A 27012-nucleotide genomic window follows, 5' to 3' on the forward strand; every position below is an offset into this window, starting at 1 on the left:
AAGACAAGCAACTTATTGCAGCGTTTTCTGACTCATTTTGAGGATAAGGCAGGCGAGAGGCCTCTGTCGCTGCTTAAACTGCACGTATTATCAGAGCTAGACACGGAAATGGTGACGGTTTTTCTGTATAATTAGGCACTACTGGATCATGATGTGGAGGTGTGGTTGCGACAGCACTGCCACTTGTTGTCGGGTTGCAAGAGGGTCCAAGACTCGCTAGGTATTTTGACAGGTGCCAGGCCGTGGCAGGTGAGGTTGAGAGTGGCGGACCGGGCCCTGCAGCATATCCTAAGTGCCCTTAATTTTGGCGGTAGTATAGGCTACGTCGTTTATGAAGGACAACCCAAACTCTGCCGGAGATGCGGGGGAAGAGGCCACCTGGCAGCGGCATGTGATTCGCGAATGTGCTACCGCTGCAAAGCGCTGGACCACGTAGTGGAAGAATGCAGAGTCCCTGCGTTATGTAATCTGTGTGGAAGTGAGCTCCATCTATACCGGACTTGCCCAGAATCATACGCTAATATGGTCCGGGCACACGAGATCCAGACGGCTGAAGGAGAGGACAGAGGGACGACTGAGGCCGGGTCGGAGCATGCACCGATCGACCGGGCAACTGGTGGCATGAGTGGAGAGTAGACAGGACGGAAAACACCACCGCAGGACGAGAAGGAGGAGGGAGAGGCAACGTCCGAGGATGGGGAAACATCCGCGCGCCGGCGAAGAGATGACCCCGAAGCCACGGAGATGGAGGAGGCGGCGCCTGAACCATCCATGGTTGATTGGGCGGAAGAGGTGGAGGCGGGAGAAGACGAGGTGGTGAAATGGAAGAAAGGCGAAAAGAGGGAGTCGTCTGAGAGGACAACACAGAGGAAGCAGAGGACACCGGGCGCCCCCTCGAGATCGGTCCCCTTGCGTCAGATTCTTCAACAGACCCGGTGACATCTGAAGAGGTTAAAACAGCAAAGATGTGCCAAGGGAGGGGGTTTTCCCCGAAACCCAGGAGTGCAGAAAGTCTTCTGGACCTGGTCGACAGGAACTGTTATGCATTGCTGGAGGACGTCTCTGAGCCGGACTAGGCACTCTTGATCATGGAGCTCTCTGTTGCGTCGGTCAATGTGAGAGGGATCTGGGGTGCGGCCAGGCGGGGAGTAATGGAGCATTATTTTCGAACCTTAAAGAAAGACATTTACTTCTTGCAGGAGTGCCACCTGCCGTACTCTCTCGGCCGGGCAAAGCTGTTTGAGTCCTGGGATGAGCACTGCTTCTGGTCAGGGAGTAACGCCAATAAAACACTGGGGTAGTCATCATCCTGGGACGTAAAAGCGTCGTGGTACAGGAGACCCAAGAAGTGGTCCCTGGCCGTCTCCAATATGTGGACGCCACATATGATGAAACAACTTTTCGTCTCATTAATGGTTATGCCCCCACGTGCATACTGAGCGTCTAGAACTGCCTACTCTGCCTATCGGACATGCTGCCTGCATATGGGTGTCGGAGGATTGACCCCTCTTCCAGGGAACTTGGTGGCTTGGTTAAAGACTTTGATTTAATTCACACTTTTCGGTTGATGAACCCAACACGCCCGGGTTTTATTTGGACTAATTGTTTGGATTCTTTACATTCAAGAATATATTTTATTTTTGTCTTCGCTATAATTAAAGCAGAGTACGTGGAGATTGAACTTTATTTTTCGGACCACAAGCTGATTGCTGCGAGGTTCCAGGTGGACTGAGGTTGGGGAAAGGGATATGCAGGATGAACACGAGTATTTTAGCAGATGAAACGGTGATGAGGGTTTTATCAAATGTTATGCAGAATGGAGGACCCTGCGGTGCTGTTTTGTCACCATGGCAGAGTGGTGGGAAATTATCAAGAACCTTATCAATATTTTTTTCAGGCACACAATAACCGGAAGAGTGTCAGAAATGAGTTGAGGGGTTTGAACAATCAGTTAGAGATAATGTATATGTTGCTGGAGTTAGGTTTCTCGGTGATGAATGAGGTAAGGCGGCTGAAGGACAAAATATCTTTGTTGCTGGAAAAGCGGGCTGCACAGCTCATCTTCAGGGCATAGGTTAGGGCAGTGGAAGTGGGGGAAAAGTGCAAGAGTTATTTTTTTCAGAAAGTGCAGGAAGGCTGAAAGTACAATCCAAGAGCTGGTCAGCCCGACCTTGGGCAGACTGACGCAGACGTAGAATATAGGTGAGGCTGCGCGGGAATATTACGCAGAACTGTATGGAAGTAAGACGCCAGAGGCGGGGGCCCGAGACCTCTTCTTTAGGGAGGTTAAGCAGAAAATTAAGGATCCTGAGGAAATGAATAAACAAATTCAGATGGAGGAGCTGGGCGAGGCAGTGAGAGGACTACGTCGGCACAGGGCACCGGGGCAGGATGGAATACTGGCTGAGTTCAATGACACATTCTGGGACACCATCAAGCACGACTTGCTGCATTTGTATAGAGAGATCTTGGAAGAGGGTCCAGTGCTAGAGTCCATGATATATAAGGGGAATTGGGCTCGCAGCAAAATTGGGAGCTGGCGCCCAATTACGCTGTTGAACACGGACTACAAGATCCTAGCGAAATGCATCACAGCACGTTTAGGGAAAGTGGTAGGGGAGATAATACAAATGGACCAGACATGTGTGGTCCTGGGCAGACGCATTTCAGATAAATTTATCCTGCTGAGAGAGGTTATAGAATCCACAATAGAGGGGCGGGCGCTCTTGGGACTCCTTAGTTTGGACTAGGAGAAAGCATTCGATCTCATTTCACATGACTATTTGTTTTCAGTGCTGACACATATGGGGGTAGGTGAACTTTTAGCAGGGTGGGTAAAGAAACTATACCATAGGCTCTTGAAAAGACTTCTGATAAACGGGACTCTTTCGGAGGTAGTCCCAGTTAGGTCGGGGGTGAGACAAGGATGCCCCATGTCACCGGTTTTGTTTGTCATATGCATTGAGCCCTTTGCCCAGATGATCAGAGCTAACCAGAGGATCTGAAGGGTCACCATCACGGGGTGTAGCGACCAGGAAAAAATTGCCATGTACATGGACGACATCGTGGTTTTTTGCAGAGAGGTATCCTCGGTGTGGGAGGTGCTGGAGCTCGCAAGGCTTGTTTTATCTGGGCTCCGACTCCAGGGTTAACTTAAGAGCATGATGATGATCCTCGGGGATCCCAGGCTTCTTGAAGGACGCCCAAAAGAGCTAAGAATACTGACAGAAGGGATTAAAATCCTGGGCGTCACCTTCTCACTGGGATGGATCGACAAAAAATAACTGGCAAGAAAAGATAAAGACGGTGAAGGGCAGGCTGGCCAGGTGGACAGCAAAAAGCCTTACTATGGATGGGAGAATTTTAGTTTTGAAGGCGGAAATGCTACCTGCACTTAATTATTTGGCATATCTTTCCGCCGGGCGCGTGTATGATGCACAAGTTGGGAGCACTGTTTATCAAGTTGATCTGGGGAGGAGGGATTGACTGGGTAAAGAGGGAGACTGTGTTGATTTGAACCACCTCGATGGGGAGGGTTTCCACACATCTGTTAGAGCTTTTAACAGATAACGAGAAAAGAATGCTCACATGATCGAGTCTCTTACCTTTCAGAAGAGATGCCGCGACAACAAGGTAATACCAACCACATTTACACTCATATCTGCTTCTGTCACTTCTCCGAACTCTAAACGGATCTTATTCAGAGCTAGCCTATCTCTAATCTCAGAGAGGATAAAACTACCCCGTCTTGAACTTGATAATTTAGACAAATGTCTCCTACAATCACACCTAACATTAACAGAAAAAAATGTCCATATCTGTTTGGAACCTTGTAGATAACATGACTGCTTCTTCTGCCGCAACAATGCCTTCAAAATGCAAGGTTAACCTTATTGCTGAATTCAACAACTTGTCAAAAAAGAAACTCGTGCCACACATTAGAGAGCTAGAAGTTAACAAGACTGTTATCAATCAGAGTAACAGCACAATCTCAGATAGCCTAAAATCGGTACTAGCTAGAGGGCTAAATTGTACTGTCACCCCCAAACACATGCCAGTGGATAATATAATTGCCGAGGTAGATGTAGCCCTCAAAGGCTTGGGACACATCCCAGCAGACGTGGCAAGATTTGAAATTGCCACTATCCTTAAAAATGCTAAGAAACCCATTAGTAACATCAGCAAAGACGAGCGCTCTGAACTCGCCAAATTGAAAAAAGAGAGAGGACATAGTCATCCTCTTAGCCGACAAGGGCAATGCTGCTGTCATCATGGATAAAACCACATAAACAACAAAATCCAGGATCTTCTTAATGATTGCAATTACACCAAAATTAACAAAGATCCTACCAACCGCCTGACTACAAAAAACAACAAACCTTCGGCTGCTAGACCACCCAGATTTTATGGCCTTCCAAAATCCACAAAGTAGGTACCCAGCTCCATCCTATCATCTCCACCATTAACTCACCCACCAACAAACTGGCCCAATTTCTGTCTGAGACCCTGCTTCCTTTCACGGGCAAGACCACCTCAGCTGTACTTAACTCAGCTCACTTGAATTTCGATTTAAAGTTTTGGTGACTGCAGGGATTAATCTTCTTGGTTCTTTGGGTAAAGTCACGTAGAAGGAAAATAATAAGAAAATACAAATAAAACATAATCAAATAAAATTATCACGACGTTTCGGCCACAACAAAAGCAGCCGTCCTCAGGTGAAGAAACAGAGCTGTCGGAAAGACAGGGCTCCAATGAACACTGCTAAGCTTGGCAGCGTATTTAAGCTGGGTGGGAGGAGCAGAGCGCCTTGAAAAAGGGAGTTACATATCAACAGAATAATTTAGCATAGAAGTAGTTATGATAATGTGAGAGATTTGCATGATGTTAAAGTGAGAAATTAACCGGCTACCTTCACAGATTTGTTCATGAAGCCATCCAGATATATAAACACAGACACAACTGCAACCGAGAAGATGGGTACAAACTGAACAATCATTGGAAGGACGTTATTAACCAGGTAAAGTCTTAACTGACTGTGATGTTTCTATCCTACCTGCCTATATCAGCTGTTATTTCCGATTCTATATGTCTCTCTCTCTATGCCTCTCTCTTAGATCTCTCATATGTCCTTTGGATTGCACTCTCATGCTCACATGCCCTTTGGATTGCACTCTCATGCTCACATGTCCTTTGGATTGCACTCTCATGCTCACATGTCCTTTGGATTACACCTCTCAGGCTCACATGCCCGTGGGATTGCACTCTCATGTTCACGTCCTTTGGATTGCACTCTCATGGTGCTAATCTCTCATTAACACTGCTGTTGTGTGCATATTCGGGCATGATATTCTTACACGGCGACAGAGGCTCATTCATGCTAATCCCCCTCCCGAATCCCTCTCTCCCTAATCTCCCCCATTAACACAACTGACGTGCTTACGTCCGTGGATGGAATTCCCTTCCAGCTCAGACCCCGCTTGCTTGCCCATCGCCACATATATAACCTTTTGTTAACTGCTCTTTCGCTGATAATTGTTTTTTTACCCTTCGATCTGGCAACAAAACTGACACCTTTTTACAAGGAGTCATGTTTGCATAGACCGCAATACCTGCAGTCATAATACAAACAAAAGACATAACTCTGATAATGTGCACTGTCCTTGAAGTTTATTGGTCCACACCCGAGACAGCTTCCTTAGAGCCTAGTCTCACATGGGTTGGACCAGATGACGCCAAAAGGCGCATAACTCAAAGGCAATGCACCATCAGAGTATGAGAGCTCGGGGTAAGCCTTTACACTATGGGAACCTCATTTGCCAGTAAAAATATGATAATTGTTTTTTTACCCTTCTATCTGGCAACAAAACTGACACCTTTTTACAAGGAGTCATGTTTGCATAGACCGCTGCGTCGGCGGGGTCGTCCGTTGTCACATGGCACATTGATGGGGTGGAGGTGCGGGTACTGATCGACACGGGAGCTTCAGCGACTATCATTTCCGATTTGATTTATAATATCCTGCCCGTTCAGAGTCGCCCGTTGCTCCCCGTCGACATACCATGTTACGCTGCAAACGGGGGCTCGTTAGGTATTATCGGCCAAATTCGAGCGCAAATTTCTATCGGGGACATTAAACTATCTGGCCCGGTGTTGGTCTCCTCCTTGCTGGCAATTCCGTGCCTGTTGGGGACAGACTTTTTGGCCAAATTGCCTATCAAAATTTTGATTGACCAGGGATGCATCGAGCTTCCATCGGGCCGACGTATAACGTTCCTGCCTTCCACCGCTGCCTTGCGTACTGCCTGTGCAACGGTACAGGCGCTCGTTGCTCGAATGGTGCGCGTACCCCCGGGGGCACAGATGCTTGTGCCCCTGCGGTTGCGTCGACCGTTCGCTAAAGGGGTCTCAGACCGGGGCATTATGCTGGGGCCGTCTAGGGCCGGGGTGAATGGGCCAGATTTGGTGACGGCCCAGACTATTGTTAAAGGGGATGAGGACCCGTTTATCGCGGTCCTCAATGTCGGGACACGGACGGCGGTGGTTTCGCAGGGAACCGTGTTCGCACATGCGGTTCCGGTACCTGCGGAAACGCCGATCATTGGCCAGGTGGCCACCGATTCTCAGTCGCGACTGCCCTCAGACATTGACGAGGGTTGGCTGGAGGAGTCACCTGACCTGTCCGACTCACAACGTGCTAAATTGCGCACCCTTTTGCGAGAATTTTCCGACGTCTTTAGTAAACACAAATACGATATCGGATGTACCAATTTGCTGCGCCACCATATTGACACCGGTGACAACGCTCCTATCCGCCAAAATCCTTTTCGGTTAAGTCCCGCCGAAAAGGATCATGTCAAATCGGCTGCAGATGACATGCTGGCTTCTGACATTATTTCTCCCTCGACCAGCCCTTGGGGTGCACCCATAGTATTGGTTAAAAAGCAAGATGGGTCCCTAAGGTTCTGCGTTGATTTCCGGCGGTTAAATAAGATCTCGGTGGCCGATACTTACCCGCTTCCTCGAATGGACGAATCTCTGGATGCCCTAGCAGGATCACGATTCTTCTCCACCTTGGATTTGCTCTCAGGGTTTTGGCAACTTCCCTTGGACGACGAATTTTAGTATGCCTTTCTCCTAATTTTCAAGCTTGCGTGCCGTGCCACGCCGTGATCTTACTTGCAGCAGCAGCACGTTGCCGTCCACTCATTGATATGCTAATTTTCTCTGCCCCCTCCCTCTCTCCGTCCCCGCCCCCCCCTCTCTATATTTAAGGCACCGTCACAGAAACGACCCCTCTCTTTGTGCCGATATGTGTCCTCTCTCTGTGTGTCCTTGTGATGTCTGTCTGCTTGTATGTCTGTCTATAGTTTTCTAGTTAGATTTTTGTTGCTATTTCTTTTATGCCTGATGATGATTGCTTGTGTTGCAATCGAAACGTCGTAATATGCTATTATTTTAATTTATTATTTTTTCATTAGACGTGACTTAACCGAAAGAACCAAATAATAATTCCTGCAGTCAAGAAAGCTCCAAAATTAAGATTAAACCACTTCTACGGGGAAGTTTTAAGCTTACCTTTTTTCTCTCTCTGGCTATTTGTTATCTCTGCATGTGTCCTCTCTTTGGAATTTTCACACTTAAATTCTAACTTTGCAATCTTTGAAATACGTAATCAACCAGGCTATGCGTTAATTGTGTGTTGACCGACTCTCTGTGTTGCATTACATCACATTTCGATATTTTGCTAGGTTATTTAATTTTAGTGTGCCTTTCTCCTAATTTTCAAGCTTGCGTGCCGTGCCACGTCGTCATCTTACTTGCAGCAGCAGCAGCACGTTGCCGTCCACTCATTGATATGCTAATTTTCTCTTCCCCCTCCCTCTCTCCGTCCCCGCCCCCCTCTCTATATTTAAGGGACCGTCACAGAAACGACCCCTCTCTTTGTGCCGATATGTGTCCTCTCTCTGTGTGTCCTTGTGATGTCTGTCTGCTTGTATGTCTGTCTATAGTTTTCTAGTTAGATTTTTGTTGCTATTTCTTTTATGCCTGATGATGATTGCTTGTGTTGCAATCGAAACGTCGTAATATGCTATTATTTTAATTTATTATTTTATCTTTAGACGTGACTTAACCGAAAGAACCAAAGAATAATTCCTGCAGTCACGAAAGCTCCAAAATTAGGATATTGGAAGTCGTCACCTCTTGTGAGTGGCTGTCTGAGGTGCCATCTGTCTAGGAATTAATGAAGGTGATCCAGAGTCTGAGACCAGGACAGTGCCGGGCACAGATGATCTGCTAAGTGAACTGCTGAGGGAGGGTGGCGTTTGTTTTGCAGATTGCCTCATATAATATCATTATAATCGTGTGGACCACTGGATTCGTTCAACAAGATTGGAAGGATGCCCTGGATTGCCCCCCTCTTTACAAGGGAGACCGCACAGACTTAAAAAAAAACTACTACCTGGGCATCTCCTTCCTCACTGTGTGGGAAAGGTCCTGCCAATGATTATTCAACATCATCTTTCCAGGCATGCTGATGAGAGGCTTGCAGAGCCCCATTGTGGTTTCAAGCCAGGGCAGCACTGCACAGATGCCATATTTTCGGTCTGTCTGCTACAGCAGAGGTGTGGGGAATTCCAACACGACCTGCATCTCTGCTTCATTGACCTGGTCAAGATCTATTATACCTTCAATAGACATGGGCTATGGAATGTTTTTCGTGCATTCGGAGTCCCTAACTCTCTGCTCACAAACATTAATGACCATTACCTAGGTGGGCAGGTCTGACGTCACCACCACTTAGTGGCGATGGCATTTGTTGTTGTGTCCCTGTCTTTGTGTGTATCTCAGTGTCTGTGTGTATCCTGGTCATTGTGTATGTCTCTATCTTTGTGTATCTAGCGTGTGTTTTTTTCTGGCTCTGTTATGTCATGATTAATAGGAGTGCTGCCCATGCAATTGATTTAAATATAGCCCCTTATATTTATAATATATTTTAAAAAGTGTGGATTGGTCGGAGATGAAAGAATACTTTTTCCATGCAACTCCTGTTATCCATCGAAACGATGATCTTGGATAATAGGAATAATTGAACCCACAGATAATATAAGTTTTCACGGACTCTACAGCTATGGGCAATTGGCGGGGGGGGGGGGGGGCACGGGGAGGCATCACCACTCCAAACTGGACACCTTAATGAATTTTTTTTCAGTAGTTTACAGTTAAGGTAAATAATAAAGTAATTATATACAGCCACGATTCCAAATGTGAGGTACAGAGCGAACCGGAACCCAACTGCGCTTCCATTCCGCGGTAATTTCATATAGTGATGCAAAATATGCAACCGCATTCTTGTTCAAGTTCGACAGTAGCCTTCATGAAGAGAGTAGACACTCAAGTGTAAGTGATAATCTATGATGAGCCGTGCAGTAGGACGATAAACTAGGACGTAAGGCCGTGAAGTAGCTTCGTTTAATTTATCTAAGAATGTTTTTTGCAAATGTTGATGAGTGATAGCTGGAAAACATGTCAAATAATTAGGTTACAACAAAAAAATAAGGGTGATGAAATGATGGTCCTTATTCACAACGCGATTTTCGAACAGGAGTTTTGTGTTTCGGGCCCAATGTGAATAGGGGCCAATGAACGTAAACTATATTTGTGATTTCAAGTACAGTCTAACACTGTACACTAACTATAGCCAGTAACAAGCTGTAAATTCGGTAGCTAGAACTACACATTTTGAGTAAATTCCAGTGTTTCCCCTATCATTCTCCTGGCCAGGTAGCAAACCTGGCCTACTGATTATAAAAAAAAAGTGCTCGTGTGTAGTTTTTAAATGCTGTTTTACGATCGCAAAGACAAGGTAATGATACACAAAGTAAAAAGCAGAGAAAATCCCACTGCCTCCCTAAATATAAAAGTCAAACTTCGCCTATGCCTACAGCTGTCATGGACAATACAAGTCATAGGTAATAAGGGTCTTTTATGTAATGTGTGAACGTCTGAACTTTATGTCAAACTTGACGTAAAAAAATATGAATGTATTATATGCAAATTAATTAAAAATGTTGCGTGATTACAACTCACAGGGGCCAGTCAGGGTTATGCTGTTAATTTGCTTCACGGTAGATGTTTGCAGCACATGCTCTTTGAATTTTTTTGCAGCGTCTAAAAATGCAGGTCTAAGTTTATCATCAGCCACATTTTCCAGATTTTTTAAATTCTCCTCATCCACAGGTCTCTGGAACACAATACACTGGCGATTCTGTGAAAAGGACAAAAAAGTGCAAATAAATTATTTACAACTATATGCCACAAACGTGCCATTTTTTTTTTACAACGGAGCAAACGTAACATGAGCAGAGCGTTATTACATATGTAAATGTCCCAGATGATGAAAAAATATATATCCGGCACAAAATTGAATACATATTTAAAAGCATTAAACCTTATTTTGGCAACAGACATGAACAATAACTTTAAATCAAATAATAGCAATAACCATACGGGCATAAAAAAGAGTTTTTAAAACTAAACATGCATTGTCTCTGTAATGGATGAAACGTATGATTCCAATAAAACATGAAATGGCTTGTTCGGGTTTATGTTTTAAGCTGACCTTACAGTGTAAAATAATTCGGTAATAGAAAAAATATTGACTCCCATCTGTCACATATTACAAGACAGCACCATGTCATATTGTGTGTAAGGTCTGAAAGTGATTCTAGAATAAGTTCTGGGCTGCGAACTTCTGGAGAGCATTACTGACATTTCCAACGTTATATATTGTTAACATTTCTTACCTTCAAGTAGGTGCATAGCTTTTCTCGCTGCTTTCTCAGTTCCTCGTTTTTTGGCGGTTTCAGGGAGTGCTCCATGTACTCATCAGCTGTGCAGGACGTTTCATTTAGCTCAAGTTCCAGTGTGAAGTCCCGTAAGCACACGATGAAATTTGGGAAGTAGTTATGAACTTCCAATTCCTGTTCATTTTCTGCTTGTGTATTTTTTGTCTGCACATGCTCAGTGATGTTGGTTATAAAGCTGCAAGAAGGTGTAGTTAAGAAACGACTCTTAAATAATCGCCTTAATCCATGCTAGCCATTTATACAATGCAAACTATAAGTATTAGTTGCCATAATGTTGGTTTAATTTCAGTGAGACTTTAACACAGTTCATCATCGTTCACGATATCTACACTGCTAGATGAAGGTAAACCCAATCCACCACGACTTTTTGTGCACGGTTAGCTATGTATGGTACGAAAGAAGTTCAACATAGGCGTGCAATTTTAGATACATCTACCAATGTGTCCTGCCAAAGCCCACTTAATGTTGATAACAGTTTGAATGTGTATTATCTAATCCACGTGTTCCTCTTTCTGTCTCTCCATGCAATTCCAAGCATGAGTCTCTCCAAGTTTGATTGCACACTTTTCTTTTTTGTTCTATAAGTTTAGTTAATGACCATATTTCTGAACCATGTGTCAAAGCAGGGTTGTACCTGCTGATTAAAAATGTTTTTCCTTTGGTACATTGGTAGGTTGCCATCATAATCAATTTCAGCCTTTCAAAAGCACTTCAACCTGCTGTCCACTTTATTCCATCATGTTATCCTGGTCACATCCAACAGTTGTCCCAGATGCCCATTCTTGGCTCTGCTTTATAGTTTTATCCCTTTGACAAACCGCCATTGGTTTAGCAGACTTGTTGGATGAGACTTTGGCTTTGCTCATATCTACACTGAACCCAACTTCTCAGGCTTATTTATTAATGTATTATACTGCTCGGGGCTCCGAGAGAGAAGGATGGCTACCAAGTGCGTATGTGGTGCTGTGTAGAATTTATAATAATGTCCGTACCCAAAAATCACCGCAGATGGACTCCCTTCACAAACCCCTTACGTAAATTTAGCGATACATTGCACAATGTACAGTGATACTAAAATGTATTTACATTTTACTTTGTTATGTGGTTTGCTACAAAAAAACTGTGCAATTTGCTGAGAAAATATTTTTACTTATTGGCAAAATTGGCAGAAAAATTAAATGTACTGAAGTCTCGTCTGTTATTTATAGCCATGCCTTTTTCTGTCTATTTATGTCTCAGCCCAGTCATTTTAGCATAGTTTTGTTCTGAGATCCGTGCAGTGTCCCTTAGACAAATTGATTCCCTGCTCATATGAGCATTGAGGTGGTGCTCATGTCATGATTACAGCCTTTAGCCTGTGGTTAAAGTCCCACATTCCTATTCCAGGGATGAGAATCGGACAACCAACTGTTGACTTCACCGCATACTGGTATTTGCTTTATCTACTGCACAGGAATTATGGAATGAGTCAACCCTCAAAGAAGATTTAAACTCTCAATACTCATTAAAGAGTCACTCCATGATGTTTTATATGGGTAAGCAATTGTATTATTCATAAACGCATATATAGACACAAACAACATTTGTTCCGCAACTGAGAAAGATACTTGAGTTGCTCTAAGCTGTGATGATCAAGGGCCCCCATGATGTTCCACACCAGCGTGGTGCTCATCAGGACAGCCATGACAAAAATCCACATGTCATGGTGTTCATCTCCCTGCATGACAACACGTGTAAAATGTACAACCCCTCTGTTATGATTGTTACATCAGCGGTAGGTTGAGTAGTTACATGGCAGTTATCTCAATGCACTCTGAACTTGGCTCCTGAGTTTTATTCCATACTACAGTGTCAACTCAAACTTTAATTGGTACTTGGTGCAGTGTGTGAACATAATTTGAGAGATAAAGGCAGGGGGCATGGATCTGACCATACCACTCCATGGACCTCAATTTCGTCCTTCATATACAGTATGCTCACTAATACTGTGTATAATTGTCTAAATGAAATATATGCTCATGAAATACAACGGTTAGTCCTCATAGACAATCTATGGTATTATAATTTAGTAATATATATTTACAGCCTTTTGAAAAGCATCTATCTCCTGTCCCTTAGGTTCCAGGATGATGGCAATAAATGCCAGTTCTGGTGGGTCTTCACTTTGCTCCAGAGACCAATAGACAGCACTTCCACATTGGATGCTGCAAAGGAATGGAATCATGTGCAGTGCAGCAGGTGTGGTGTTATGGATGAGGAGGGTGTACACAAGACCAGAATGCTGTTGTCGTGTATATTTTAAAAAAACAAGCATGAGCAACAGACATGAAGAACACGGTGAGACAACAATTTATCATAAAGCTATATATGCGAGACAGCACATCAACACTCGAGGTGTGCACACACTCCTGCAAGTCCACGGTGACGCGAATTGTTTGGAAAATTCAATTATCAGAGCATTGTCTTTGTATCGAGGGCGTAGCTGGGTCTTCAGACGTTTCAAGCTGCTTTAGCACATCATTTTAATTACTTTAAATAATGTTTTCAAGTGCGCCGTCAGTGCACACTTAACAGCATAAAACGGCTACTGAATAATTGCTTCAGTGACCTTTGTGTTCACACGATCAAAGACCATTTTTGGTGGCATATGGAGACATTATCAGAAGAGGCACATAGTGCTTCTTCAAGCATCACAGTGAAGTCTAGACCGAAAAAGCTGGAAGCAAAGAACGCACAATTACTTCACCCCAATTTGACACTGATCCTGCCAGTGATGCCAATATGGGATTGGATTATGTTGATCAATTTATGGCGGCATACTTCCTGAAGGTCTCTGGTTCCAAAAACCATGTGCATAGTAGTCAGTTGAACAAGAAAGCTACAATGGGATTCAGAGTACTGTTGGTCAGAAGAATCCGTGCAAGAATCTTGCCAGCAAAAATGTCAAAGAAAACTACAATAGTTTCCGCAGATGCTCTTTGAAGATTTGTGTTCGTATATGGTGATGTTTGTATAAACAATTTGCATAATAATTTATCGAAGCCAAAGATGTGAAAAATAAAGAACTTTGTACTGCTCTTTGTCTGGCTCCTAAACGTTGACCTGTTGGGTTTTGACCCTACCAGGAGCTAAAGCTCGCGCTGCCATATCTCTCCAGGTCATTGAAGTACACAAGCTCCACCTTGGTAAGGAAAAAGTCTAGGGAGGAGCATACATCCACTTCTGCATGACAGCATCTGCACACCGTAAAGATAAGGGTTGTTTTTTTTTTATACTTCATTAAGTTGGTCCTTGTGGCTCGATGTAATTTCCTACATTAATTTCTTAAAAGGGACGCTATACATGTGTAGTGACTGACTCAGAGACACTAAGAGTAGGAGGCACCCTATTTATTAACCTGACCTGACAGTAACACTTACTAACTACAGGTCCCAGTCAGGACAGCTGGTAGACTGCCTGACTGGCAACACCGAGATGGTGAAGACGGAGACGGCAGTGAAGACTTTAGCAGCACGAAGGGGATTCCACTCCACAAAACAGCCTCGAGGTCCCCTCCCGGGGTCACTACACATGTGTAGTGACATAGAATCGCCAGACAGCAGTTGGCTGTCTTGGTCGGCACCGTCGGTGCAAGTAGTGGCGTGAACTCCCTAACAATAAAAGGGGAGGACGGTGCCTCCTGCTGTTGTATATGTCGGTGTTATGAAATTTTGATACAAATTCTAAAATCTTAAACAACTACGCTGGTTTGGTCGTCTGCGTGCGTATCTGGACGTTAATTTATTTACGGACCCGCCCAAACAGCTCGCTCTGATTCGATGAAAATAAAACAGCCGGCAAAAAGCCACAGCTCACTTTGATTCGATAAAAATAAATAATTAACACGCCCGGAAGAGAGCGACAGCATAGGTTTGGCAAGGTCTGCGCCGCAGTGGTGCAGTGAACTGTGGGCGCAGACCCTGCGCTGTGTGAGTGTGGTGTGTATGCAAGTGTGCGAATGGTAGTTACGCTAATATTACGTTTATTTATGTAAAAAATGGGTGCTGCGTGCTGCGATTAGTGGAGTCCCCAAACAATTTTACCTTACGAGTAGGCAGGGGTCGCTATACAGTGAGTCTTAGCGGACTGAGCTGCCAGCTTCACCTGCCGGGACCACGGCCAGTTGCGTAGCGCCCCCTACAGTTTCGCCCATGGGTCAATACTCCCATGGGGCAACCCAGCTGACTGTTTGATGGGTACAATGGGTACTATCCGGCTTATTACCATTATTATGTATTGACGTTCATCACGTCTCCATGGACGGCATGCTGCTGCTGGTAAGGGCATGTGTTGAATAATATGCAGCATGTGTCCGCGTATCATGTTTGCCACGGATGCAGTTGGCGTTACTGTACATTTATCATGTTTTGGAGTGCCAATCCCATGCACTTTGAAATGTAATAAGCTGTCTACAAAGGTTGCAGCCCGGCCCCCGCCGCTGTCACTCTCTGGCCGTTGCACAAGCCATATTGGAATTTGCGACATGCTAAGACAATGAGTACAGTGCGACACCACCCGGGTAACTCCCGGGATCAAAATGGCCATTGGAAAGTTATCGCTTTTTTTAGATGATTATGGTACTACCACAGGGTATTGTGAACGGTTCAGGAGGAGAGGTCTGGATTTGTAAGTCTCACAGTACCGGTAAGAAGCGCCGGGTGGGGGATGACCTCCACTGGGGTACAAATTCTGTCATTATTAGTATACGATCATGCAATGTTTCTATCTGCAAGCTGTCATAACTGAAACGATCCCCGTTATTGTTCGATTGAGAAATGGAGTGACCCACACCTCTGATACCATATGTGAGGAACCCAAAAATCGGATGCATGCGTAAAACACCCACAATGGTAATACGTAAACTTAAAAACACCAACTAAATATTTTTTCATAAGAAAACAATAGGTGGCCCCATAACGGATTTGTCTGTGTGTGTACATACAGACGGAGAATGCAGGGGCCAACCTGTGTGCGATCGGAACGGTGCAATTGCTGACCAATGTCACTGTGGATGGTGCACACGCTGACGCACACCGGAGCTGTGTCTTTGTGATGCAAGGGCATGGTGGATGGTGGAGTGCATATGGATGATGCGTTACGAATAAAATAAAACAAAACAAACCGCTGGAAGCAGCCATGCGAGCAGGCTACCTTGAGAGCGATCGCGAATAGGTTGCGTGTCTGGAAGAAGCCTCGCTCTTTCAGATGCCGTACCAGCTTCGTCAACTCTTCGCTACCATTCTGCTGTATTCCATGCCAGCAGATACGAAGGCTCTCTGGGATAAATTCTACGACGAATTGGCTCGCGATTACGAGTACCAGTACCGCCAGCTGACCAACAAAGAAGAAATGGTAAATCTTCTTGGTTCTTTCGGTAAAGTCACGTAGAAGGGAAGTAATAAAATAATAAAAATAAAACAACATAAGATAATTCTCACGACGTTTCGGCCACAACGCAAGCAGCCGTCCTCAGGTGAAAACCAGGTCTGTCGAGGCGACAGCGTCTGAATGAAACAGCACACGTGCTTGGAGCATATATATAAGCTGGGATGGAAGGGTGGGAAAGGGCGCCTTGACAAAATAATTTGCATATCAAGAGGAATTTAGCATATTTATGGGAAATGCAGGTATGTGATTACTGCTACTTATGCCCGTGCATTATGCAGGATTAGCAGCATCAATGGGAGGGGATATGGGAAATGCAGGTATGTGATTTGTACTACTTTTGCCCGTGCATTATGCACGATTAGCAGCATCAAAGGGAGGGGATATGGGAAATGCAGGTATGTGATTAGTACTACTTATACCCGTGCATTATGCAGGATTAGCAGCATCAAATAAAATAAAAGAAATGGTAAAGTTCAAGACCCTTCACAGCCTCCACGAGTTCCTCACGGCAGGTGGGATGGCTCTGTCGGACTTTGACGACCTCCCGCAGCTTTCCGAGTACCCACACTTGGTCTTGGACTCGCTGCTTGAGAACAACCATATCTGCCGCGAATTGGAAGGATATGATGGAAACGAGCTACAAGACATCCTAGAACGTACTGACAGACTCAACACGAACCAGAGAGAAATCTACGACGAAATTGTTGGCTCAGTCGATGACAGTCAACCCGATCAAAATCTGTTCTTCATCGATGGTCCGGGCGGCACGGGGAAGTCCATGCTGCTCAACCATGTGCTGGCGAAGATACGTCTTCAAGGCAAGATTGCGATTGCTGTTGCTTCCAGCGGCATTGCCTCGCTGCTGCTTCCAGGCGGCCGTACCGCCATTCCACGTTCAAGATCCCGTTGAAACCGACGAACATATCCATATGCTTCATTCGCAAACAGTCCAAGCTCTAAGCATTTATCAAGGAGGCAAGTCTTATCGTTTGGGATGAAGCCCCAATGATGCACCGGTTTGCCTTTAAAGCGGTGGATCGCACGCCTCGCGATATTTTGGACAATCTGCATGAACCGTTGAGGCAAAGTGGTTGTCCTGTCCGGTGACTTTCGACAGATTCTGCCAGTTGTCAAGAAAGGAACACCAGATGATACTGTGGATGCGTATTTCAAGTCGTCCTACCTGTGGTCCCACTTCAAGCAATTTCATCTGACTGTGAACATGAGAGTCCAGTGCGCAGAAAACCAAGAATCAGCCGCAGAACTTGCTGCCTTTTCAGAATTTTTTTTGGAAGTCGGAGAGGGTAGGCATGAAGTTGATCCAGACCTCGGTCCGGATTGCATGAAGATTCCGCGTGCCATGGTGATCGACAATCCTCAATACAACCCAGACATCGACGGAGATGAGGACGGCAGTCATCTGCCCGTTCCACTCGGGTTGAAGAGGATTGTCGATGTCATGTACAGTGTAGATGAAGTGAATTACCCTTTGGTGGCAAAGAACGACTACTTCGCTCGCCGCACTATTCTAACACCGACCAACGCCGCTGTGCAGCGAGTGAATGAGGCTGTCGCGGATCGCCTCAGAGAAGCGTCACAAGTGTACCTGTCTACAGATTCGGTTGAGGACGACGAGAGAGCAAGGTCAGCATTCTTTGAGACAGAGGTCCTCAACTCAGTGAACATCAACAGGGTTCCGCCACACAAGTTGATCCTCAACAAAGGCATCCCAGTGATGATGATGCGCAACTTGAACCCGGACGCTGGCCTGTGCAACGGAACACGGCTTCGCATCGTGGAAATGAAGCCACACGTCATTCGCGAGACATTCATGACAGGAACCCATAACGGTAAGGAGGTGTTGATCCCTCAGATCATCTTCATCAGCGACGACGACACGAAGGACTTCCCATTTTGACTTCGGCGCAAGCAGTTCCCCATTGTCCCAGCCTTCGCGATGACCATCAACAAGGCGCAAGGGCAAACTGTTCACAACCTGGGATTATATCTACCAACGCCATGCTTCTCGCACGGCCAACTGTACGTGGCACTATCGCGAGTCACGGCAAGATCCAACATCAAGGCGCTTATTGAGGGACCTGACGACGAGGAGGAAGACGGTGTGTACACGAAGAATATCGTGTATCGCCAGATATTTGAATAAGTTGCATTCTATATTTCAATTACTTGCATTCTTGAATATTGTCGATTGAGCGTCTCGTAAAAATACATATAACCTCACAAAAATAAACATTGAACAATCACCAAAACATGTCTATTGTGTACAGCCACTTTCAACTCCCCACCAACTAAGTATATACACACCGCCCGCGAAGCGGGCGGCAACTGCTAGTCTTAAACAACTACGCTGGTTTGGTCGTCTGCGTGCGTATCTGGACGTTAATTTATTTACGGACCCGCCCAAACAGCTCGCTCTGATTCGATGAAAATAAAACAGCCGGCAAAAAGCCACAGCTCACTTTGATTCGATAAAAATAAATAATTAACACGCCCGGAAGAGAGCGATAGCATAGGTTTGGCAAGGTCTGCGCCGCAGTGCTGCAGTGCACTGTGGGCGCAGACCCTGCGCTGTGTGAGTGTGGTGTGTATGCAAGTGTGCGAATGGTAGTTACGCTAATATTACGTATATTTATGTAAAAAATGGGTGCTGCGTGCTGCGATTAGTGGAGTCCCCAAACAACTTTACCTTACGAGTAGGCAGGGGTCGCTATACCGTAAGTCTTAGTGGACTGAGCTGGCAGCTTCACCTGCCGGGACCACGGCCAGTTGCGTAGCGCCCCCTACAGTTTCGCCCATGGGTCAATACCCCCATGGGGCAACCGAGCTGACTGTTTGATGGGTACAATGGGTACTATCCGGCTTATTACCATTATTATGTATTGACGTTGATCACGTCTCCATGAACGGCTTGCTGTCTACTTCGGTTGTCTAATTCAGATGTTGTGCATGCTGCTGGTGGTAAGGGCATGTGTTGCATAATATGCAGCATGTGTCTGCGTATCATGTTTGGCACTGATGCAGTTGGCGTTACTGTACATTTATGATGTTTTGGAGTGCCAATCCCATGCACTTTGAAATGTAATAAACTGTCTAAAAAGGTTGCAGCCCGGCCCCCGCCGCTGTCACTCTCTGGCCGTTGCACAAGCCATATCGGAATTTGCGACATGCTAAAACAATGAGTACAGTGTGACACCACCCCGGTAACTCCCGGGATCAAAATGGCCATAGGAAAGTGATCGCTTTTTTGAGATGATTATGGTACTGCCACAGGGTATTGTCAACGGTTCAGGAGGAGGAGAGGTCTGGATTTGTAAGTCTCACAGTACCGGTAAGAAGCGCCGGGTGGGGGATGCCCTCCACTGGGGTACAAATTCTGTCATTATTAATATACGATCATGCAATGTTTCTATCTGCAAGCTGTCATAACTCAAACGATCCCCGTTATTGTTCGATTGAGAAATGGAGTGACCCACACCTCTGATACCATATGTGAGGAACCCAAAAATCTGATGCATGCGTAAAACACCCACAATGGGAATACGTAAACGTAAACACACCAACAAAATACATTTTAACATAAGAAAAAAATAGGTGGCCCCATAGCGCATCTGTCTGTGTGTGTACATACAGACGGAGGATGCAGGGGCTAACCTGTGTGCGATCGGAACGGTGCGATTGCTGACCAATGTCACTGTGGATGGCGCACACGCTGACGCACACCGCAGCTGTGTCTTTGCCATGCAAGGGCATGGTGGATGGTGGAGCGCATATGGATGGTGCGTTACGATTAAAATTAAACAAAACAAACCGCTGAAAGCAGCCATGCGAGCAGGCTACCTTGAGAGCGATCGCGAATGGGTTGCGTGTCTGGAAGAAGCCTCGCTCTTTCAGATGCCGTACCAGCTTCGTCTACTCTTCGCTACGATTCTGCTGTATTCCATGCCAGCAGATACGAAGGCTCTCTGGGATAAATTCTACGACGAATTGGCTCGCGATTACGAGTACCAGTACCGCCAGCTGACCAACAAAGAAGAAATGGTAAATCTTCTTGGTTCTTTCGGTAAAGTCACGTAGAAGGGAAGTAATAAAATAATAAAAATAAAACAAAATAAAATAATTCTCACGACGTTTTGGCCACAACGCAAGCAGCCGTCCTGAGGTGAAAACCAGGTCTGTCGAGGCGACAGCGTTTGAATGAAACAGCACACGTGCTTGGAGCACATATATAAGCTGGGATGGAAGGGGGGGGAAGGGCGCCTTGAAAAAAAACATGTGCATATCAAGAGGAATTTAGCATATTTATGGGAAATGCAGATATGTGATTTGTACTACCTATGCCCGTGCATTATGCATGATTAGCAGCATCAAAGGGAGGGGATATGGGAAATGCAGGTATGTGATTAGTACTACCTATGCCCGTGCATTATGCAGTATTAGCAGCATCAAAGGGAGGGGATATGGGAAATGCAGGTATGTGATTAGTACTACTTATACCCGTGCATTATGCAGGATTAGCAGCATCAAAGAAAATAAAATAAATGGTAAAGTTCAAGACCCTTCACAGCCTCCACGAGTTCCTCACGGCAGGTGCGATGGCTCTGTCGGACTTTGATGACCTCCCGCAGCTTTCCGAGTACCCACACTTGGTCTTGGACTCGCTGCTTGAGAACAACAATATCCGCCGCGAATTGGACACGAAGGACTTCCCATTTCGATTTCGGCGCAAACAGTTCCCCATTGTCCCAGCCTTCGCGATGACCATCAACAAGGCGCAAGGCCAAACTGTTCACAACCTGGGATTATATCTACCAACGCCATGCTTCTCGCACGGCCAACTGTACGTGGCACTATTGCGAGTCACGGCAAGATCCAACATCAAGGCGCTTATTGAGGGACCTGACGACGAGGAGGAAGACGGAGTGTACACGAAGAATATCGTGTATCGCCAGATATTTCAATAAGTTGCATTCTATATTTGAATAAGTTGCATTCTTTAAATTGTCGATTGAGCGTCTCATAAAAATTCATATAACCTCACAAAAATAAACATAAAACAATCACCAAAACATATCTATTGTGTCCAGCCACTTTCAACCCCCCACCATCCAAGCATATACACACCGCCCGCGAAGCGGGCGGCGACTGCTAGTTAAATAAGAATTGGAAAAAAGTGCGTAAAGCGCGAATATTATGTTAATGTATGTTATTATATGCATAAATTATGATAATCATGGAGATAATCGTATTCATTTATGCGAATGTTTGCGATTATGTTAATGTGGGCAGTTATGATAATTAGGCTTAGCTTCGTAATCCAGAGTGGTATCAATCGGGATAAAACAATTATCTTTGATTAAACATTTATTGATTATCTTAGTGTGTTTATGTCATGTTAGATCTCCAAATTCATATCTCAACGCAGGATACAGTTCTTATAATTAAGACGGTTATGCATGTGTAGTGGTGGTGTTGACGTGCGCCGACAGTGATGGATCACGGGGCGGCACGGGGTGCGGGGTTGGGCACGCGATGTGGGCGTGGTGTGGACGCGCGCGCCGGGGGTGAGGGATTACGGGGCGGCGCGACTGGGGTCGTGAGACGCGCTGACACGAGGTGGGAAAAGAGGATCGTAGCCAGCGCCCAGTGATTGGTCAAATGGAATGGGTGCTCTCAGCGACGTCCGCAGGAGGTGCATAAAGGGTGACGCGCGAGAGCACTCGGGGTTGTTGTTAACCAGTTGAAGATCGAAGACGGAGTTGAGGAGGTAGTGGCCCGAGACCCCTAGTCCCGCTGTCCTTGTCAGGACCGGGGCCCTGTGTGGCTCGGAGGAGAGACTGTGGGACCCGTGGTCCGACGCCCATGTGGGTCGGGACTGTGGGATCCAGAGTCGAGACGGACACCCCGGCCGGGTGTGTTCCGAGAGGCTACGGGGCGTAAGAGCCCGTGTTGGTGTAGCCAGGAGAACCGTGTGGGTTAGGCTGGTGTTAGCCACCCGTGTAACTAAGTGGGTGTTAGTCACCCGTGTAACCATAGTTGGTGAAATAAAAGAGTGTGCTACCTGTGAAGTCGTCTCCCGCCGAGTTATTACATTACAACTGGCGTCAGAAGTAAACCTGTCTTCAAGAAGAATGGATACTAGGAAGACTACCCGTACCCACGAACGAGATCGGGAAGACGATGGCGTACCGGAGACACCAACCTCGGGAGGAGAGGACGAGGAGTTGCCGCCGATGCAGCACTTCGCGGCGATGGCCGACGCTCCGCTTGCCTCCGACACCAGCCTACAGGACGCACACTCCCGCCTGGCGGAGTTGCTGCTCGCCGCCGCTGCAATTTTGGCGGAAATCTCCGTTCCAGCGGGCGGAGGGACGGCTTTGGGGTTGGAGGAGGGAGCGCGGCTGGAGGGATCCCGCCAGAAGGCGCTTCGCGCCAAAAGTTTTGAAGTTGGCGCCGTTTTTGAGGGTCCGCCACCAATTGGCGGGAAGCGCGGACACCACGTGGCCGGAGATCTCCACTCAGCGCAGCCCGCGTCATCGGCGCGCGCCGGAGCTCTCCATTATGCGCCTGCAGACGGAGCCGACATTTTCTACAACCACAGCGGCGCGCGGGAAAATCGTTCCGACGACGACGACGACCGGGTCCTCCAGCAACGATTGCCCGCGCTGTCGGCGTTCAAGGCAGACGGGGGCGACTGGGGAGCCTTCCAACGAAGGTTCCTCGCACATCAAGAAATGTCGGGGTGGTCCAACACCACTGCCCTGCGCGCGCTGCCAGCGATGCTCGACGACGACGCGCTTGCAGCCTTCACATCTGCCCCAAGGTCGTCCCGCTCAACGCTCCAGGCCGCGCTACACTTAATGACTAAGGTGTTCGGGCCGCCCTCGACCTGTCGCCACCATTTCTACGATCGGCGAAAGGTGGTTGGAGAAACAACGCTCGCCTATCGCACGGCGCTGCTCGCCCTGGCGGACGCAGCTTTTTCCCGCATGGACAAGGAGGGGAAGGACGCCATGGTGACGGAGCAGCTGCTGGCGTTGGCTCACGACTTGGGAGTCCCCATCAATACGGCGGACGAAATGGACATCTGCTCCCTGGGGATCGCCACGAGTATTCACGCATACGAAGTCCTCAAGCGCAAGCCGATGGTCATCTGCGCATCGGCGGGGAACGGGGCACCGGCCGCCACGGTCGCCGGGCCTCAGCCTGCTGCGGCTCGGGAGGAGGCCTTCACCGTATCGAGACCGGGGGAGTGGAGAACGGGAGGTCGTTCGCCCACACGTTCATCCCGCAAGCTGGAGCAACCGAAACCTACGACGTCCCTCGTCGTCTGCTACAACTGCGGCCTTCGGGGTCACGTCGCGTCCGGGTTTCGGGCTCCGCGTCAGCGTGCCACGGGACCACGTCCGGACGACGACCAGGGCCACAAGTCATCCCAGCTAAACCCGGCAAGTCGCGGCACCTCACACGCTCGGTCCACATACACGGCACGTTCGGGTCGCCGCTTGGTGGTGGGGGGACCGCGTATGGGCACCGGGGGTTCGGTTCGGCGAGGGGGGTTCGTACACGGCCCGAAAGCAGTCGAATGGTCCGAATTGGCCCACAGGATAGTGGCTGCGTCGGCCGGGTCGTCCGTGGTAAAAAGGTTTATTGACGGGGTTGAGGTCCGGGTGCTTGTGGACACGGGTGCGTCGGCCACTATCATTTCGGACCTTATTTATAATATTCTTCCCGTCCAATGTCGACCCCTTCTGCCGGTGGACGTACCATTTTACGCGGCGAACGGGGGATCCTTGGGAATCATTGGCCAGATTCGGGCGACTATTTGTATTGGCGATATCAAATTGGCGGGTCCTATTTTTGTATCATCATCGCTGGCCGTTCCTTGTTTACTAGGTACGGACTTTCTGTCTAAAATGCCCATCAAAATTCTCATAGATCAGACCTGCATTGAGCTTCCATCGGGACGGCGGGTTGTGTTTTTGACGAGTCCTACTAAAATACGCACGGTTTGTGCGACGGTGCAGGCGCTGGCAACTCAGACTGTACGGGTGCCCCTGGGATCGCAAATGTTGGTACCCCTTCGGTTGAGAAAACCCCTCGGGGTGGATGCGGGGGCACAGGGAGTTCTGTTGGGGCCGTCTAACAGAGCCAAAGGGGGCCTCGACTTAGCGGTAGCTCAGACCATGGTGAGGGGGGACAGTGAGCCGTTCGTTATGGTCCTGAATACGGGGTCGCGGCCGGCCGTAATTACACAGGGAACGGTGCTGGCTCACGCCGCGCCGCTACCCGTCGAGGAACAGCTCGTTGCTCACGCGGATTCGAGTGTCGATACGCATCCTCAAAGTGAGGAGGGGACAGGGTGGTTGGACTCGTTGTGTGCCGGGTCTAGTAACTTGTCCAGTGTGCAGTTGGGAGCATTGAGGGGCTTGCTACTCGAGTTCGCTGACGTGTTTAGCAGACACAAGTACGATATTGGCTGCACAGACCTGTTGCGCCACCACATAGCTACAGGGGACGCGGCCCCTATTCGACAGAATCCCTTCCGGCTCAGCCCAGCCGAGAAGGAGCATGTGCAGTCGGCGGTTAATGACATGTTGGCGGCCGACATCATTTCGCCCTCTTCCAGTCCATGGGGTGCTCCTATCGTCCTGGTTAAAAAACAGGACGGGTCCTTGCGGTTCTGTGTCGATTTCCGCCGCCTAAACAAAATCTCAATGGCCGATGCGTATCCGCTCCCCAGGATGGATGAGTCGCTGGATGCCTTGGCGGGAGCACAGTTTTTTTCGACGCTCGATCTGCTTTCGGGATTTTGGCAATTGCCCCTCGATGACGAATCGAAACCAAAAACCGCTTTCCGGACACCGGGAGGCCTATTTGAATTCAACCGATTGCCCATGGGCTTACATTCCGCTCCCGCCACGTTCCAGAGGCTCATGGAATTGGTTTTGTCAGGCCTCCAATGGGACACCTGTTTGATTTACCTCGATGATATCATCGTTTTCAGCCGGACTTTTGAGGAGCACCTCCAGCGACTGAGAGCGGTGTTCCTCAGGATGCGTTCCGCTAAGCTTAAATTTAAACCGGCTAAATGTTATCTGCTTCGGGAATCGGTCAGGTACTTGGGCCATATCGTTAGTCGTTCAGGGATCCCTACAGACCCTGCTAAGACGCACTGCGTCAGCTCATGGCCAACGCCAACCTCGGTCACTGAAGTCCGCAGCTTCATAGGATTCGCCTCCTATTACCGTCGTTTTGTCAAGCAGTTTGCCACTATAGCCAGGCCCCTGCACGCTTTGACGGCTAAAGGTGTGCGGTTTCACTGGGGGCCGGAAGAGGAGGCTGCGTTCTGCTCCCTTCGTGACGCCTTGGTGCAGGCTCCCCCCTTGTGTTACCCCGATTTCACACAACCGTTTTTGCTCGACACGGATGCCAGTAACACGGGTATCGGGGGAGTGCTCTCACAGGTGGTCGGGGGGGTCGAACGGGTGGTCGCCTACGGTAGCAGGGTTCTGTCCCCTGCGGAACAACGCTACTGCGTGACACGTCGTGAATTGCTGGCGATTGTTTTTTTTATACAGCAATTCAGGCCGTATCTTTACGGTCGTCATTTTACGGTTCGTACGGACCATGCGGCTCTCCAATACGCTATGCGGGTGGCGCAGCCATCCGGCCAATTGTCCCGATGGTTGGAGGTCCTTCAGGACTACCAATTCACGACGATTTACCGCAAGGGATTGCGCCACTCGAATGCGGATGCCTTGTCGCGGTTGCCGCCGCGCAAGGAATGCGCATGTCTGCTGGGATCGGCGCGGTGTAAACCCCCTGTCGCCGTCCCCGCGGAAGTTGTGCTCGCCGCCACTGATACTACGGGGGTCGACGCTCCCACGGGGAGGGACTCGCTGTTAGCGTTGCCTCTCATCGAGTGGGGCCGTCTCCAAATGGCCGACAGCTCCCTACTCACGCTACGTCGGAAGGTTGACGCTCCCGAGGGAGGGGAAACGCGGGTCGGTTCCTGGGTGTGCAGACAGGGCCTCTTGATGAAGTGGGACAACATGTCCCGGCGTCACGCGCTCGTTGTGCCATTTGCTATGCGGGGTAGGGTCGTTCTGGCTGCTCATGAACGACTCATGCATCTGGGTTTTCACAAAACGCTCGCCCTAATCCAGCGAGACTATTATTGGCCGGGGATGGGCAACGACGTGGCGAACATTCTTAAGGGATGTGTAGGGTGCGCCCAAAGAAAACCGCCACCAATAGCGGCTAATCCACCGCTGCAATCCATTCAGGTTTCGCGCACAAACGAATTGGTTGCGTTAGACATCTTGGGGCCCTTTCCCGCTACACCTAGGGGAAATAAGTTCCTGCTGGTTGGCGTAGAGTACTTCACCCGCTGGCCCATGGCATGGCCACTCGCCAACCAGTCGGCTGCGGCAGTGGCGGACGCCTATGTCCAAGGTTATGTTTTGGACAAGGGCGCCCCCGAACGCTTGCTGACGGACCAAGGGAAAAATTTTTCGAGCGTTTTGTTGCGCGAGGTGTGCGACCTGTTGGGTACAAAGAAAGTGCGTACCTCCCCGTACCACGCGCAGACTGACGGAATGGTTGAACATCTGAACAGGACGATTACGTCTATGCTGTGCCAACAGGTCTGCGATGATCAGGTGGATTGGGACTTACAGGTACCGGGGGTACTCGC

The 27012-nt window shown here is 47.9% G+C and overlaps 1 protein-coding gene across 1 annotated transcript in view; it reads right to left on the bottom strand.

Moving 5' to 3' along the window:
- Nucleotides 1-1072: 1072 nt before the first annotated feature.
- LOC133361328 (guanylate-binding protein 3-like) overlaps nucleotides 1073-27012 on the bottom strand; it is a 47536-nt gene continuing 21596 nt past the window's right edge. Inside the window, exons 3-5 of the mRNA XM_061580262.1 lie at nucleotides 12476-12585; nucleotides 10806-11043; nucleotides 1073-1126 (exon numbers count right to left, since the gene is read on the bottom strand). Of these exons, the coding sequence (XP_061436246.1) occupies nucleotides 1073-1126; nucleotides 10806-11043; nucleotides 12476-12585 (402 nt within the window). The remainder of the gene's footprint in view (nucleotides 1127-10805; nucleotides 11044-12475; nucleotides 12586-27012) is intronic.

This window comes from Lethenteron reissneri, chromosome 72, assembly GCF_015708825.2.
Source record: "Lethenteron reissneri isolate LAM-NWPU_2019-01 chromosome 72, ASM1570882v1, whole genome shotgun sequence".
NCBI lineage: Eukaryota > Metazoa > Chordata > Hyperoartia > Petromyzontiformes > Petromyzontidae > Lethenteron > Lethenteron reissneri.